The 19,038-nt window shown below is 38.0% G+C and overlaps 1 protein-coding gene across 1 annotated transcript in view; it reads left to right on the top strand.

Annotated features, from left to right (window-relative positions):
* OVCH1 (ovochymase 1) overlaps positions 1-19,038 on the top strand; it is an 85,782-nt gene that overhangs the window by 52,912 nt on the left and 13,832 nt on the right. Inside the window, 7 exon segments of the mRNA XM_007446312.1 lie at positions 400-525; positions 1,994-2,129; positions 3,096-3,235; positions 10,198-10,271; positions 11,009-11,081; positions 14,192-14,233; positions 15,440-15,664. Coding sequence (XP_007446374.1) covers positions 400-525; positions 1,994-2,129; positions 3,096-3,235; positions 10,198-10,271; positions 11,009-11,081; positions 14,192-14,233; positions 15,440-15,664 — 816 coding nt within the window.

Below are 19,038 nucleotides of genomic sequence, written 5' to 3'. Positions count from 1 at the left end.
AGAAGATTGGATGTAGGGAAAGAATAAATTTTCAGGTAGAAAAAGTTTTCCATCATGGATTTTCACAGTGATATATTTTTAATAAATAGGTTACTTTTCTAGGAGAAAAATGGCACATCAGCCTTATTTTAAAGATAAAATAATTTGCTACCTATTGTCCTTCAAGGGAGCAGTGTGACATAGTCGACTGTAATAGGTATTGAATTTTTGAACATGGCTTCCAATCCTGACTCCCCACCATCAGTCTGTGACTTTGGATGAGTCATTTGAGTTCTGGAACCCTGCTCCTCATTTGGCAGAGTGGAGTTTAAGTAATTGCTACACCTAAATTAGAGAACTGTTAAAAAAGCAAATGTTCTTTTTTTTTTTATCAAATTTGATTTTTTTTTTTTAACCTAGGTGAATTATGTGGGAGAAGGCTTTACCCAATGATTTTCATGAGCTCTGGACCACTGGTGAGGGTGACATTTCATTCCCGTGTGCAAGGTGCTTTTGGCATAAATTATATTGTTTTTAGAGTCCAAGGTATGTTTGGTCATTTAGTAAACTTATAAAGTTAAAAATCAATGTTTTTGTTTTTAGGAATATTTCAAAACTTACACATTGTTTTGTAAGAAAAATTGTTTCTGTGGGGAACGAGTTTATGTTTGAAGGGAAAATCTATTTAAGTGATCTGAGATTGGTCTGGTCCAAGAGGAAAAACTACTCAGTAAATAAGCTGATTGACTTGTAAATCATTCAGAATTGTGATTTCTGGACATGGCTAAGATATGTTGATTGCAAGATAGCATTTTTTATTGTGATTGTGATTTTACACCACACTGATCCTTTTCTGTAGCCATAATTCTTGTGGATTGAAAGATTTGAGTTCTAAATCTTAGCTGGCTGATTAGCTCTGGACAATTTATTATCTCTGTATTAGAGTTTTCTTTATAGTGATATTATAATAATAAAAGGTTAGAATGAGTTGTGAAAACAAACTAAACAAATAGTAGATGCTAGCATTATAAATGTAAACTCATGCAATTCAGAGTTTTCAGACTGCATTTTCAAACATGTCTTTAGTGAGGTTTCTGACTCTTGATGAACGTAGGTAACCAAGAGCTAGTTTCTCTCTTTGGCACTGAAAAGCATTGCAGAGAGACATTTGGAAAAATGTTAAGTGAGTAATAAAGAAAAACATGTATATCATATGAAAGTTTTTTCCTAAAGAACTATGTTATGAATATTGCTTTTAACAAATATCAGATGATATCACACACACACACACACACACATATATATATATATATATATATAGTGGAATCTAAAATATGATACAAATGAACTTATTTACAAAACTGATACAGACTCACAGACATTGAAAACAAACTTGTGGTTACCAAAGGGGAGAGGGGCTTGGGGAGGGATAAATTAGGAGTTTGGGATTAGCAGATACAAGCTGCTATATATAAAACAGATAAACAACAGGGAACTGTATAGCACAGGGAACTATATTCAATGTCCTGTAATAAAACATAATGGAAAAGAATATGAAAAAGAATATATGTGTGTGTATATATATATGTGTGTATGTATATATATATGTGTGTGTATATATATATATATATATTTATATATGTAAAACTGAATCACTTTGCTGTACATCAGAAATTAACACAACATTGTAAATCAATTTTACTTCAATAAAATTTTTTTTCAAAATGAATATTGCTTTTAGATGGAATTGTGCAGGGAACCTGCATTTTCTATAGTTATCACACTTTATCTTCCATAGACCCTAGGCTGTGCCAAAGATAATTTGAGAGAGGTGCTGGTTTTCTGTATCTTTTGAATGTTGCAGATAGAAAATTTTTAGTGAAACTAACTACCTCCTGTTAATTTTTTTCTAAAACAATTAGGGAGGAAAGCTGATAGCTCTGAGCTGAAAAGGCATATAACAAGCCTCTTTAAAATTAGTTTTACCTCAGTCCCTTTTCTTCTTTATTTCTAGGTCCAAAGAGCAGTAAAACTACCAAATTTCTTCAGAGTTCAAACCAAGAGCATGTGACCACTTGTGACGATGTTATTCTTACCAAACCAACAGGAATCATACAAATCCCAAGATATTTTCACAGAACCACTATGAGGTGAGGAAAGAATGTTTACTACAATGGAAGAAGTTTATGGATGATCCCTTGACAAGCAGGGACATTTGTTATTTGCTTAAGGCATTATTTTCCACTTCTTTCCCTTAAAGAATAGACTTTGAGATAATCCCTTATTTGAGGCCTTCAATATATGAAAACTGAATGTAAGATTACATTAATAAATACTGTTGATAAGTTGTACTTTCCTAACAAAAGAGACTATTTATTAGGTAAAGTGGAAAGTCAAATCTCTATCAAAGAGTTTTGGAGATTGAAATAATGTACATAAAAGCTTCTTGCACATAGTAGGTACTCAATAAATGGTTCTTAAAATGCCACAGTGGAGGGGGCTTTCCTGGTGGTGCAGTGGTTGAGAGTCCGCCTGCCGATGCAGGGGACATGGGTTCATGCCCCGGTCCGGGAGGATCCCACATGCTGCGGAGTGGCTGGACCTGTGGGCCATGGCCGCTGGGCCTGTGCATCTGGAGCCTGTGCTCTGCAGCGGGATAGGCCGCAGCGGTGAGAGGTCCGCGTACCGCAAAAAAAAAAAACAAAAAAAGCCACAGTGGAAAGAGAACCTTCCCTGAATTAAACATTAGAATAAATTTAAAATGAGAAACAAAAAAATTGAAGATTCATATAGTATCAATCCTAAGTAAATTTATGTGATTTGGGGAAGTTTGGGACAAGAATACTTCTTTAACTCTTATAGGCTGCCAATCAGAATTTATAAAATACAAGTGATTGACCAACCATTCACCATAACAGGTGAACTTTTGACAAATTCAGTATTAGAAAATATTTTTAATTGTTATAGTTTAAATCTTTCTTTCATCTTAAGCACAGAAGAAGCAGGTAGAGTCAATAACAGTGACTCACTGAGTGATGCATTGAATTATGAACAAAGTAAACAACAACGTATGCTATTTAGAAGTCATTTCTGACTTTCTTTCATCTGTGCTACAGCTGCCACTGGAGATTATTGGCCCCTTCAAATCACATCATTCGCCTTGATACTGTCAACTTCCAGATGCAACCAATGCCCTCGGCCTGTCAGGGTCACCTGTGGGTTTACGAAGGATTTGGATCAGGCAAAAAATTAATAGGTAACTAATTTCCTGTGAAGAACTATCCTATTGATTTTCTTTTACAAAATATTCTTAGAGTGTTTTATATTCAGTGTGTGAATTACAGATGACATAAATTAGTCTCTTATGTGATATTGAAGTAGCCTTACTGTTACTATTTTTTATTGTAATTGAAATTAATGTAACACTCTCTGATTAAGTTAAAAAGGAAACCCAACTATATGCTGTTTACTTGGGTCATACCTAGATTACACTTGCCCAGAAATACTAAAAATAAAGGATAAACAGTCTTAGACAAATGTAATGCAAGAAAATTGAGAATATAATATTAATCAGGCAAAATAATGTTCACAGGAAAGACATTAAATGGGTTTGTCAATTAGATAGTAACTGAAAACCTGATTACAGTGACTTAAATTTATTATTCTGAAAGAAAGAGAAATCCAGAGGGATGCAGATGTACCACCAGCTCAACAGTTCAACTCTGTGAAGAATGGCATTACTGCAATTCTCTTGGCCTTTTCCTAGTGGTTCCATAATGGCTATCTCAGTTGTCACCATTACACTGGAGGAAAAAGGAAGAAGGGGCACAGGGAAGGATTATCACCAAGGAGAAAGCAAATACGTTTCCAGGAATCCTGTAGCAAATTTAAGTCACTTTGGCCAGATTTGTCACATGGCCATACCTAACTGGGAGATGACTAGAGAAAAGGGAAATGGAAACAGGGTTTGGGCTGGCTGACTGATGTTACTCAATATACCCAGATATAGCAGCCTAGAGTTCTGGAATCTGACGGTCCTGCATCCAGTAGTTTACAGTTCTACCACATAGTAATTCGGTGACTTTGGGGATGTTTCCAAAGCTTTCTAAGAATCACTCTCCTCATTTGTGACATGAAGATAATCTACCTGTAACTTTTTGTATGATTTAAAAGAAGACACACTCTGCCATCACTAGCACACACAGATACATGGGCATTAAAAATTCCCAATTTAGGGCTTCCCTGGTGGCGCAGTGGTTGAGAGTCCGCCTGCCGATGCAGGGGACACGGGTTCGTGCCCTGGTCCAGGAAGATCCCACATGCCGTGGAGCGGCTAGGCCTGTGAGCCATGGCCGCTGAGCCTGCGCGTCTGGAGCCTGTGCTCCACAACGGGAGAGGCCACAACAGTGAGAGAAAATTCTCAATTTGCTTAAGTCAGAGATACAGATGCCTAAGGTAACAAGGTGACTCCCAGAGGGAGAGGATGTGTGACATTTTCCTGGCCTTTGACTCTTTAGAAAGGACCCAGTTGCCAGTGTCACTCTCCACGTAGGGAGAGCCCTGCCAGAGTTGATAAAATAGCCAATTGCTAACCCACTGTCCTTTTATTCTTCAGGCTTACATTACCATCCCAGAAGCAGGTGTATTAACAATCTTTGTGTTTCTACTTAAGGGAATGTTAGTAAACATGGAGCTTTCCTGGTTGCCGAGTCAACATAACATCAATAAGGGCTTAGCTTCTTGTGGGGAGACTATAGCATCTAGGCCCAGTATTCTTGGAAATTATCTATGCTTCTTGCCTTACAGAATACCTGTTACTTGTACTGCTTCATGAGATTACTTTGAGAATTAAATGAGAGAATGCATGTTAACCAATATAAAAGAAACCAAGTTTCTGCTGTGTTTGAATTAGAATTATATATTTTAATTCATATTCTTAAAATTGTGGTGCTTAGAAGAAAAGATTAGACTGTTGTTCCCCTATTGCCTCTCCATCAATGGGGTGTTGGAGGACACACAGTTTGGAAGAACAAAGAAATGAAGAAAAATGGAAAACAGTACATTAGTTATATCAGTTATAATTTATAGAATTAATGAACTATATATCTGTTGTTTACTTAGAATTTGTTCTTTACTTAGAATTAGTTCACAAAACATGTATAATATTTCCTATCTTCTTCCACAAAATTTTTATGACTCTATTTCACTTTTTGCACATAAGACTCATAGCCTATAGGGGTTAACTCAATTTTTGAGGTCAATAGGTTACTGAATGAATATTGTTAACATAACCGACTATGCTATATCCCAAGAATGCACGAATAGTTTAATATTGAAAATGTATTATCTATCATAAAACTAGGTCAAATCAGGAAAAATATAGATATAAATTAATGATACAATAATCATATCCTTAAAACCATCCCAGTAAAAATTAGTTAAAAGATATAATGGAAAAATCACTTTAGTCATAATTAACAACAAAAACCATGTAACTAGGAATAACCTTAAAATGAAATGTGAGTTTTATTGTGCAAATGTGAAATTTACACACACACACACACACACACACACACACAGATCTGAATAGAGAAAACACCATGTTCTAAAACTGGAAGACAAAATTAACATTAATTCACCCCAAATTAATTTATAAATATAGCAAAATCTAGCAAAATCCCAATGGGAACTGTTTTTGGAGAGTGAGGAGGAAATTGATAATAACTCTAAAGTTTATCCTTAAAATAAACAGAACTAGCTGAAAATGTTTTTGGGGGAAAAAGTGACCAGATGATGAGGTGAATTATCAGTATTAAAACATACTTTAAAATAATGATAATTAAAACAGGGTAGTACTGGTACAAGAATAGACACAGATGACTAGAAATAAATAGACCAGAAGGGGCACAAGAAACTATAAGGCATTTATATGTGATAAATTTGGCATTACAAATCAGGGAGGAAAATATAAATTATATTCTCTCGCACCTCATAGAACAGTTGATTAAAGAGTTAAGCATTTTTCTTAAGCCACTAAAAGTTTAAAAAATAAGCAATTAGTTAAGGATGGAGAAGGATCTTCTCATGTAAAAGCAATCGAAGACAATAGGAAATTATCAATAAACTCCTTTATAACTAAAAACTTTTCTTCAACAGAAACAAAATTAAAAAGTAAATAACAAACTGAAGATTTTCAACAACTCTGAGAAAGGCTTAAGGTAATTAATGTAGGGAATGTTTACAAATCAGTATTAGAAAAGCCCAAATCTGTAAAATAAAATTAATTTACAGGCCCAAATATCTTTGACTCAGCCTTGAATAAATTTCAGGTTAAAACCAGAGTTCCCAAGGCTTTTGAGTCTTTTGTTCATGTTCCAAAAGAATTACAAACTATTGACCCAAGTGATTTTGAAAACAAAAAGCACTGGATTAACCCTTAACCTCTTTTGATAGATAAGGAAGGTTAATGAATATTTGCATATCAGTTACTATACAATCTAAATTAAATCTCTCCTTATTTTGTCTCTTGTCACAATGAAGTGATCCTCTGGCCATCTGTTTACTAAAAAGGGCAGTTTTCCTATAATAGTGAAAAGCTTAATAGTTCTAGAATTGTTGACTTGAAACTATGTGTGTTATAACTGCTTTTGTTAGAATGTTTGTTTCAGAAAATACCGTGTATGAACAGTTAAACTTAGAAATGGTTTGTCACAGGGAGCAGATTTAAATCATCAACCTTATGATAATAAACCCTGACTCAACAATTGTAAAGCACAGCTATATTCTTTTAGAATTAAGAGGATCCCTAACATAAAACAATTTTTAAATAGTACAATAAGAATTTAATCAATTAATTTTAAAACACAATTCAGAATTATTACTTTCCTAGATATACCTTAATATAAAAATGGGCAAGTGATCTGAATGAGCAATTCATAGATAAATAAATACATGTGAGAAAAAATACTTAGCCTCTTTAAAACGGAAATGAAAAAAATTTTTACCTACTTAACTGACAAAAAAGATTTGAAGAATGATTATACTTAGTAAACAAAATGCAGTATAACAGATATTTTCATGTTGCTGTTTAGGTATAATATGTCGTATGCTTTCTGGAGGAAGATATAGAAATGTTTTTCAAATGCTATAAATCTATAACCTTTTATTCAGCATTTCTATTTTTACCCATATTTATAAAAAATATGCCTTACATTTATGTTTAAGATATTCATTCAGCTGGTGTTATTTATGATAATGGCCAAAAAAAAGGATCTAAATAGGAAATTGGTTAAGAAAAGTATAGTAAATCCATAGGATAAAATATTATGCCACCACTAAATAAAATATTTTCAGCTAACTTTTTTAGAAGACAGAAAACTCTTACATGTAATATTGTAACTGAGCAGGATCCTATAGGGCCTTCCCGGGACAGGCCTTCCCCCCATATTCTGATAAAATATTATGCCACCACTAAATAAAATATTTTCAGCTAACTTTTTTAGAAGACAGAAAACTCTTACATGTAATATTGTAACTGAGCAGGATCCTATAGGGCCTTCCCGGGACAGGCCTTCCCCCCATATTCTGCAAATTTCCTGAGTTGTTTTAGATGTGGACCACCAACACTCCCCCCCATCCCACCCCACCCCGCCCCACGACCCCACCCCACCAAATGGAAGATGTTAACTACTTGATGACCATGAGCACAGAGCCCCAGGCCTCCTGGAGCCTAAGGACTCGTAATGTTACCCCCTGTGACGCCATCCTGCTGCCTCACCATCAGCCAGTCAGAGAATTGTGCACAAGCTGATCACATACCCTGCGACACGCCCCGCCCCCCCTCACCTGGCCTTAAGAAATGCTTTGCCGAAACCCTTCGGGGGCTCGAGGCTTTTTAGGGCGTGAGCCACCTCTCTCTTTGCTTGGCCCTGCAATAAACCTTTCTCTGCTCCAAACTCTGACGTTTCGGTTTGTCTGGCCTCACTGTGCATCAGGCACAAGAAACTTGCATTAACACTTGGACTCCAATCATGTTTCAACGGACTGTTACAATAAAGCGAGTCTAGTCTATCAAAATGGTATTCACTTATTTATATGCCTCCTCATCCTCTTTCATAAAGGTTTTGAGATGATTTGCAGAAATCGTAGTAAATTAAATTAAAATATTAAAATTAAAATGTAAAACTCAGGTTCAGTTCTGGTATAAAGCGGCATTGGAGGTCAGGACTGGTGTGAATGGTGACATTTAATAGGAAAAAATATAAAGTTCTGTCCTCCATCTAGAAAGAGAAAGCCCAGGTATAGGATGTGAGCAATGTGGTTCAGCAACGTCTCAGATAAAAAAGAAACTGTAATGAATGGTAAGCTCAGTCTGAGTAAAGAGTGGCATACGGTGGCTGGAAGAATTAAAAAGAACGCTGCCCCTAGGGTATAGTTACAGATGGAAATGTTTCTAAAAAAGGAAGGGATGGTCCCACACTGCCCCACTCTTGTTAAGACCACTCCTGGAACATTCAGCTCAGTTCTGAAAGTCACACTTTGAAAAAGTCATTGGCAAACTGGATACATTCCAAAGAGAGTAATCTGGAGCGTGAAAGATCATGAAACACAGAAGTGGGCTATGTGCTGGCCCGTGTGTGAGGTACCAAAGGGACAAAGTCATAGAAGACATGGTCTTGTCCTTCAGAAACTTACAGCCCATGAGAAAATCAGATACGTAAGCCACAGAAAGAAAGAAGGCTAAATCAGGCTGTGGAATCTTGGAAGAAATCATGAAATATTTGGACTGGATGACGTCCGGCACTCAACACTCCCAGCAGCTGGGGAAAGGAGTGCCTCCGTGTTAAAGGGAGAATCCAAGGGGTACATCTCCGATGTACTACATGTATCAAAAAAACCTGACTACAGAGGCTTCAACAAATAAGATGTATTTTGCTTGCACCACAAGAAAAGAGGAGGTAGGCAAATATCAGGCCAAGAATGTCAGCCCCTTAGACTCTGTGATTCTCTTGGCCCTTCCCTCATGGTTACAAAGTGGTTGCTACTGCTCTTGCCTTCATGTCTGCATTCCAGCAGGAGAGGGCTGCAAAAAAAAAAAAAAAAAAAAAATTCCATTTACACCAGCTAGTGGTTTTGACTTTCATGCCAGTTACTGTACCTTGCCTCTTATTCATTTGGCTGTGCTGTGGATAAATGAAGGTTGTATGTAGCTAAGGCTCAAATATACTCCCTTATATATAGTTATTTCAGTTGAGTGACAAAAATATTTTTTTAGTTCCCTGATGACCTAGCTAGACTGAAACCAGCCTCTGTACCTCGAGACCAAATTAAATCTTGGAGACAGTTTTGGGTGAGGTAGAAAAGAATAGCTTTATTGCTTTGCCAGGCAAAGGGGGTCACAGTGGGCTAATGCCCTCAAAACCGTGTGTCCCCACTTGGAGAGGGTAGTGAGAAGTTTTATAGTAATGGTTCAAAGAGGGCGTGATCAGCTTGTGGACATTCTTCTGATTGGTTGGTGGTGAGGTAAGTAGGAGTCAGCATCATCAACCTTCAGGTTCCAACTAGTCTGGGGCCTATGTGCTTGTGAGCAGCATACCATGGTTAATTGTTAACTTCTCCCACCTGGAGGAGGTTTCAGTATCTGCAGAACAGCTCAAAGATATTGCTGTGGGTATCCGTTGATGGGGAGACAGGACCTTGCCCCAGCCAGGCTGTACTATTGTTTCTCTTGACTGTTTGTTTCTCCCTGATCTCGCATCCGCTCCCTTCCCTCATTAGCAACTGCTTGAATCTGCCCTTTGAAACTCAGGGAAGGTCATGGAGGCTGAATGGAGGCTGTTCCTGTAATTCAGGAAACGGGGACACAGAAAGCCTTTGTGCTCAGGAGCCCCACAGGGCCCTGCTCGGTATCAACCATGTTACCTTCTTTTATATTATACGGCTTTAAAAAGACCTAAGTATTTCAGACAGTATAAGAACTGGATACAGTGTCCTAGTTGGTTTGGAACCACTTTCTTAGAACTGCTTACACTCAAGAATCTGGAACATCTCTCTATTCTAATTAGGTTTTATTTTGCTTAATTTTCCCATTTTTATATTGTTGGTAGGGGATACAGTATAAATTTGTATTAAAAATAGGATTTTTTCCCTTTCACTTTGCTCAATAACTTTGCCTTGATGAATAGTAAAAATTTATTTTATTTTATTCTTTTTGTCTAGGAAATCTATGTGAAGGAGATTCACCTTCATTAAAATCTCATGGTCCTCTTATGATGTTGATTTTCACATACAATGTCAGTTTGGCCATGGAAAAATTTTCTTTGAGATATTCTTTTCATATGTCTGGTAAGTCTATTACTTTTTTCATATTTGTTTTTGTGTATGTTTGTTTTATTGTGCTTTATTAGAAAATATGTGTTATCAAATAAAGAGATTTGAATTCTTTATTTCATTTGTCAGCTATAGGGGAGAAGAAAAAAACAATATTTAAGATTGTGATTTAAGATTGTGACCTCTGTGGAGGTCTCAAGCTAAACCTCCTTAAGGCATAAGATTGATCAGATTTTTCATTTTTTCTTATATCAACTAATAATTTTGTCTAGTTTTCTGTATACTTGGAATATTGTAAAAATACAGTAGGAAATTTTTATCCCTAGCCTAAAATTTCAAGTAATTTTTCTATTTTGAAATTCATTTCCTTAATGTACTAATATCAAGAGTAATTGATTCTTTTTTTAAAACTTGTTTGGTGGATAGTTCATATATATTAGTTGTAACCAGATTATTGAAAAATATGCTTTGCCCAACATTCCTATAGTTTTGGTGAAGGCGTAGACAGCATTATGAAAATTGGAACTTTTGCAAATTATGGAAATTGGGTATCATGGAAAAAGCATTTGCAATTATGCTTAATTCTGAATAGTTATTAGAATTGCTCTAGTCCTTAAGATTAATCAATTCATACTCATTAAAATTGTTAATTGGAATACAATTGTAGAAATATTTCTACAAAAAACATTATATTTTTTAGTCTGATAATGTGAGAAATGTTGTATGGAGAACACAAAGAAGATTTGCATCAAGTTCAAATTATGTAAGTGAAAGTATACCGTAAGGGGCTAACATAAAATAGAATAAAATCTTACATTTAAGCCTTTAATTATTCAGACTATCAACAAATTGTTTTAAACTTATGCCAGGCCATGTTTAAAGCACTGAGGATTCACCAATGAACAAGACAGTCCCTGCCCTAGAAGACTTTACAGTCTAGTGGGGGAGATAGTCAGTAATCTGTAAACAGAGGACAGAGATTGTTGCTTATCACCCAGTTCTGCCATGATTAAGCCACTGCAGTAGCTGATGGACAGTGTACTCTGTGCTTCAGAGGGAAGAAACTAAGGTGATAACAGGATGCTCTGTGCTTTGGAAAAGCAGGCCCCTTGCATAGTTAGATGTATATCTCAGGAAGAATTTTAATGAACCCAGATTTTGCATTTTCCCATACACAGAAAAGCACTAAAATCATTAACTTCAGATCTCTGTTCTTTGTGACTAGCAGTAGTGTTTTATCAAGACATGTGCTTGACTGCACATATACCCTAGCCAAAATCACATTTAAGCTGGCTTCTCCCCCTACCTCTTCGGAACAGCTTCCTCAGAGCTACTGAGTGGTTGTCCTCAGTAAGACCCTGAGTAAAACAAACTCATAGCTCTTAGGTTGTGCATTTTTCTTTCAGTCAACTAATCAAATAATCTCATAGAAAAATATAGAGTGAAAAAACAACTATATTAAGTTTTGAAGAAGGTATCTTATTCAGTTCGGTAAAGGATGGGCGTGGAATTCTAGGAAAACTTTAATTTCTTTGTTCTCTTACAGCAAAACACGTTTGTTTTTGTTTTTGTTTTTTTTTTGCGGTACGTGGGTCTCTTACTGTTGTGGCCTCTGCCGTTTCGGAGCACAGGCTCCGGACGTGCAGGCTCAGCGGCCATGGCTCACGGGCCCAGCCGCTCCTTTTTTTTTTTTTTTTTTGCGGTACGCGGGCCTCTTACTGTTGTGGCCTCTGCCGTTTCGGAGCACAGGCTCCGGACGTGCAGGCTCAGCGGCCATGGCTCACGGGCCCAGCCGCTCCACGGCATGTGGGATCTTCCCGGACCGGGGCACGAACCCGTGTCCCCTGCATTGGCAGGCAGACCCTCAACCACTGCGCCACCAGGGAAGCCCAGCAAAATACCTTGAAATGTATTTCTACTCACTGTCTACCCTTTTACCCTTTCATTTTTTCTTGAATCCATTCCCATAAGGCTTTCTTTCTTACCATTCCCCAGACGGTGTTCTTGCCAAAGCTACCAGTGACCTCCAGAGGTTCAGATCCAACAGTCACTTCTCAGTCCTAATAGCTGCATTCGGCACGGATAAGCTCTTCTTCCTTCTGGAGTTTCATTTGTTATGGCCTCCAGGAAACCACTGTTTCTTGGCTATCCTCTTACTTCACTGGTCTCCTTGGAGTCTCTTGGCTGGTTGCACCTCCTTTTCTCTACTATTAAAAGTTGAGGTGTCCCAGGACCCAGTCCTTGACTTTCTTTTCTTCTCTACCTGTAGTCACTCTTAAATGATCTCACCCAATCCCTAGTTTTAAATACCGTCTTTACACAGATAACTCCCAAAGTATATCTCCATTCCCAACTTCTTTTTTTTTTTTTTTTTTGCGGTTCGTGGGCCTCTCACTGTTGTGGCCTCTCCCGTTGCGGAGCACAGGCTCCAGACGCGCAGGCTCAGCGGCCATGACTCACAGGCCCAGCCGCTCCGTGGCATGTGGGATCCTCCCGGACTGGGGCACGAACCCGCGTCCCCTGCATTGGCAGGCGGACTCTCAACCACTGCGCCACCAGGGAAGCCCCCAACTTCTTTTCTGAACTACAGTGCTATCTATCCAATTGCCTCCCTCTTCATTTGGATATCTAATAAGCATCTCAAACTTAACATGACCAGAATTCAAGTCTTGATTTCCTACCCCTGTCTCCAAATTCTTCCTCCACCAATCTTCCCCACCTCAGTAGATGGCAACTACAGTTTAATAATTAATTGCTCAAGCCATTATCTTGGTCATCCTTGACTTTTCTTCTCACATCTCTCATTGGATTTAGTTAATCTGTGGGCCTTCAGCAAAACTTATCTGGAATCCAACTACCTCTCAACGTCACTATGACATTCTGATACAAGCCTTTTTTTAGTCTGTTTTACTCATAACAGCCAGAATAATCATTTTAAAAAGAATAATTCAGATCCTGTTACTCCTCTGCTTATAATCTTTCAATGTTTTCCCTGCTCACTCTTAGTAAAAGTCCTTACAGTGACCTATAAGATTCTATATGATCTGGCTCTTGGCTACCTCCTTGACTACTACTCCTGCCATTTTCCCCAGCGCTCACTCTACACCATCCTTCCCGTTGTTCCCCAGACACACCAAGCATGCCCCACGGCTGTTATCTCCAAAATGTACAACATGCCTAGCAAATAGATGATGTTCAAGAATTGTTTGAATAAAGGAAATGACATTCTAGCTGGGGTAGATTAGTGAGTAGAGAGTAAGGAGGTAGCTCCCTATCTAATAAGTGGGTAAGAAATACATCTGTTTTGCTTATAGAAATCCCTTTGGCTTAGAGCTAAAAGATGAATAGAAGTCAACTCAGAAGACTTCGTACACATGTTCAATTTCTGTTTTCAGATAAACATAGAAAAGCTTTAGTGCAGACGTTTTTCTAACAACAGCAGAAATGTAACAGATTTACCCCATGTGTGAGGTTTGTTAAAGATCTGACTCATCATTCATATTCTTGAGATTACAAATTAAAATATTTCAGTAGAAATTGTTATATCTATGTGAGTAAAATATATAAAACTATTAAAATGTATGTGCAATATTTAGTAGTATGGAAAAATATTCACAATTGGGGGGGTAGGGGAGGTTACAATGGTGTAAAATGAAATACAATTAAAAAATGTATATACTATAGCTTAGGAAAAAGCAGAAGTTACATTAAAATATGAGTATTGGTTATAGGATGGGACTACAGGAGACTTTTATTTTCTCCTTTGAAATCTGTTTTTTTTTTTTTTGAAATTTTCTGCAATGTAAATGTATCACTTAAACAAAAGAATAAAATATAAAGTATTAAATAGGATATATTGACCTTGAATATTCTCTTATTCTAGATTCTGTGAAAGGAAAAATTAATGGTAAAGAGGATAAAGGAGGTAAGGAATTGGCTTCATTGTCTTGGCTTTGTTTACCTGATATTATGGAAATAAGAGTGAAGAATATCTTTGCTGCTAAACACTGTTTAGGAGGAAGTATACTCTGGCTGCTATCAAAAACTTTCAAGTGTTGTGTCCTTATTCTATTTGCTTTATAGTGAGATATGAACTTGTACTAGTTTTCTGAGTGTCAAACTTTGGGGGTGGTGGAGACCTGGGTCAGATCACGGAGTAGAGAGGAACAAGGTAGTGCCCTATCTAATTAATGGGTAAGAAACACGTTTTGTTTATGGGAGTTTCCCTAACTATTTTAATTCTATTATCCATTAACATTCTTTCCATATATTTTATGTCTTTTGGATTGTGCATGTATCTCTCTCTCCTTTTCTGTTTTGGCTGTGCCATTGCATAGTGAAACCAAAATGATAAGATTATTGATGAAGTAAATGTTTTTGGATAACATTAACTTTAGGTTGGGTAATACCTAGAGCATTTGGAGTAAACCCAAAATGTCACTGAATTCCTCAATTCTCTTTTTGGTGTAGTAGCCCCTTGGCCCTTTTGAACCTTCAGATCCTGTTTTCAACTATCTGAGAGTAATCCAAATTTCCCTGTCAAATAAATGATTGTAATTTGAAGTGTAGGCTGAATTTTAGGAGTGTTTAATTTACTCGGGGATTTAGAAGATTGTGTGCTAAAAATGAGCAACAAAACTACATTGAGGGCTTCCCTGGTGGCGCAGTGGTTGAGAGTCCGCCTGCCGATACAGGGGACACGGGTTTGTGCCCCGGTCCAGGAGGATCCCACATGCCGCGGAGTGGCTGGGCCCATGAGCCATGGTCACTGAGCCTGTGCCTCCAGAGCCTGTGCTCCGCAACGGGAGAGGCCACAACAGTGAGAGGCCCGCGTACCACCCCCCCCAAAAAAAAACTACATTGAAATGTAGATATGGTTGACTTAGTGGTTCACAGTTTGTGAGTTAAAGTCAACAAACTTTAACCTGTCTTCTTTTGGGAGGTGTCAGTTTTTCAAAACAAGTCATTTAAACCCTGTGTCACCATACATAAGAAGCTATGGAAGCAAAAAAAATAGTGATAGAACTTTATAAAAGTACACTACAGTTTAGGTTTTAATGACCTAGTTGTAGACATTAAAACCAGATCCTTCATTATTGTATTAAATGTTTTTTTTTCTTTTTGCCTCAAGGATGTCCAGTATTGGATTTGATTCCAGTTAGTTCTACTGAGATCACATCTCCCAATTACCCTAACATTTATCCTAACATGCTGAACTGCACTTGGACTTTTTATTCTATGTCAGGAAATAAAATGAAAGCAGTGATTAAAGGCTTTATAACAGAAGAATCTTGGAACTGTGAATGGGATTACTTTAATATTTATGACGGACCAGATCAGCAATCAAGATTACTTGGTAAACTGAACTTTCTTAAATGTCCTGCACTGAGTGGCATTCATATAAGCATTTATATAATCATATATATGGAAACCATGACCTATATTTGCCTTTTAGAATGATATCACTTGTTGTCAGTGATTCTCCATCAGATCCTTCATCAGAATCCTGAGTATTACTGAACACAATGGGATGAGCATGAGGCCGTACTCACTGGATCTTGACCTTTAACTCCAGCTCTTTTTGATTTCATCCAGTGATTCCTATCTCATTTTACCATTAGGGAACACACTAATTTTGTTTTTCTCAGGAGTTCATATGTTTTAAGAGGTTTTATTTCCTAAACTTCATTTTTAGGTAACTTTTTGAAATTTGTTTACTCAGGTTTCATCCTCACAGTAAAGGTGGTTAGACCCAGCGTAAATTATTAAAAGGTAAAGGTCAATTAACTTGAAAAATCTTTGGAGATTTATTGACCACATGGTGTCTACCATGTTTGGATGTCAGGCAATATCCTGTTCTAAGACTGACTCATAGAGGGAACTTTTCCAAAGATTTTGTAATTCAATATTGTATCACCTTCTCCAATCTCCAACCAGTTCTGCCAATCAGGACACAATTACAATCCACCTATCACAAAGGGCAAGAGGAGAGGTTTTTTGTGTTTTTTTTTAAATTTTTATAAATTTATTTATTTATTTAATTTTTGGCTGTGTTGGGTCTTCGTTGCTGTGCGGGGGCTTTTCTCTAGTTGCAGCGAGCGGGGCTACTCTTTGTTGTGGTGTATGGGCTTCTCATTGCGGTGGCTTCTCCCATTGCGGAGCACGGGCTCTAGGCACGCAAGCTTCAGTAGTTGTGGCATGCGGGCTCAGTAGTTGTGGCTCATGGGCTCTAGGGTGCAGGCTCAGTAGTTGCAGTGCAAGGGTTAGTTGATCCATGTGGGATCTTACTGGACCAGGGCTCAAACCCGTGTCCCCTGCATTGGCAGGTGGACTCTTAACCACTGTGCCACCACGGAAGCCCCAAGAGGAGAGTTTTTTTGTTTGTTTGTTTGTTTGTTTTTGTGGTATGTGTGCCTCTCACTGTTGTGGCCTCTCCCGTTGCGGAGCACAGGCTCCGGACGCGCAGGCTCAGAGGCCATGGCTCACGGGCCCAGCCGCTCGCCTCTCACTGCTGTGGCCTCTCCCGTTGCGGAGCACAGGCTCCGGACGTGCAGGCTCAGAGGCCATGGCTCACGGGCCCAGCCGCTCCGCTCTCACTGCTGTGGCCTCTCCCGTTGCGGAGCACAGGCTCCGGACGCACAGGCTCAGCGGCCATGGCTCACGGGCCCAGCCGCTCCGCGGCATGTGGGATCTTCCCGGACCGGGGCACAAACCCGTGTCCCCTGCATCGGCAGGCGGACTCTCAACCACTGCGCCACCAGGGAAGCCCCAAGAGGAGAGTTTTGATGCTATCTTCTTCCAGGGACCTTAACCACTCCTATGATATTCTAGGATTTATAACTCCAGTAAGTTCAGCAATGTGCTTTGAAATTCCAAAGTTATCTAAAGTTTTTCTTATCAACGAGTTTGGTTCCTGCCAAGGATTCTAAAGCAATTGAGAGTATGGAGGCGGAGGAGATACAAAATATCAAGCTATCAGTTCTCCATAAGATTAATATGAGGTGTCTATAGCATCCAACCGTACAACCCTAACTCTTGTGAATGCCTTTCAACCAGAGACCCTTGGAACATACCTGGAGTTGAACAAGTTAGATTTATTACTCATTGTGGAGAGGGAAAACACATATCCTGGAAAACCATGGGTTGTTAAAAGGGTAGTAGAGAGAACCTATTACAGTACTTAGGCTTTGGCTGGGTAATTTTGGAGAAGGTCTAGGGAAGTGGACTTTGCTCTAGATTGCTTGCAGGAAGTGGGGCAATTTTATGATTGGGTATATCAATCAGAGGGAGCCCTGACTAGAGTAAGGATAAAACTGTAATTGGTAAAGAAGTAGCAAGCTCTCATTTCAGCCATGAGAGGTCAATGTTTGATATTTTTGTTGGTTACAGATGACCTTGGTTTTGTATCATTTTATCATAGATTCAGAGTCTTGTCTGATGTTGATGTCCTGTGAGATTGTTTATGTCCAACAGGAGAACACAGTCCAGCTGTGAGTGTCGGACCAGTTCTTGGATGTCAGGGCTGCATTTCTCTTTCTCACTCTTTAGTATTCCTCAACCTGACAACATTATTCCTCTTTAAAAGTTCTGAATAATCAAAAATTCATGGGTGGCAAAAGATTACAAATGAGACAACTAATATTTCTATAATTAGCTTATACAATTCTATATAAAAGTGAGGACACTATCACTAGTTTGCTAGTTTATACAGTTTTATTTCATATACTTTTACGTACTTACATAGTTTCAGTTCAGTGAAATATGCAATTTCTATAAACATTGTTAAATTGTTGAACACTGAGCCCCATTGCTACTCTCCCAGCTAGTTAGAAGGGCTAGCCCATATGTGGAACCACATTGTCTATATTGTCTTAGTTATCTTTTCTTACTAAATCTTTTTGCTCACCTAAATAGAATTTATCAGTTTTTAGCTAGTTTTTAATTATTTCTGTGAATGTAAATGGAGTGGTACACAGCCTCCAAGTTGTCTTCATGGTAATGATTTTATAATATTTTAATGAAAAGAACTTAGCAAAATTAAGGTTCATCTGGTCTTCCTTCTTCCATTTACCCCATGAAGGTAAGACATCAGTAACTAGTAAACACCATATTAAACGTACAGGTTAAATTCATTCATGACTGAGCATTTTCTAATGTGATAGGCACCTTGAAGAAACAATGGTAAACAATTCAGAAATGATCACTGCCACCTTCTTTTGGGAAGACAGATGATAAAGAAGAAAACTAGTAACAGTATTTAACAATAAATAATAATCAAATACTTATTGATTGTCAATGTAATCTGAAGGAAATAAGTTGCAGCAGAAGTATGGAATAATAGTGGGTAAACAGTTGCTTTAGTTCACATGGTCACAGAAGATCCAAAGAATGAAAAGGAAACAGCCAGGCAAGGCCAGAATAGCAGGTGCAAAGGTGTCTAGTACCTATCTGACCTTACCTCCTACCATTCTCCCTCTCCTTCACCCAAAACCAGGCACACTGGCTTCTTTATTCTTCCTCAGACTAACCGACCATATTCCTGCTTGGCCCCAAGATGATTTCAAGGTTCACTTCCTCAGTTCATTCAGGTGTCTGTTCAAATGTTACCTAATCTAAGGCCTCTTCTATCACACAATCTAAATAACCCTCCTCCACTTTTCCTTCTTGGCATTTATCATGACCTGGCAGTGTATATATCAATATTTATTTGTTTAGAATCTGTTTCCCTAC

Source organism: Lipotes vexillifer, unplaced genomic scaffold (genome assembly GCF_000442215.2).
Source record: "Lipotes vexillifer unplaced genomic scaffold, Lipotes_vexillifer_v1.1 scaffold477, whole genome shotgun sequence".
In the NCBI taxonomy this organism is placed as follows: domain Eukaryota; kingdom Metazoa; phylum Chordata; class Mammalia; order Artiodactyla; family Lipotidae; genus Lipotes; species Lipotes vexillifer.
The sequence above is the reverse complement of the archived record's forward strand: the minus strand, read 5'-3'. Positions and strand labels throughout refer to the sequence as shown.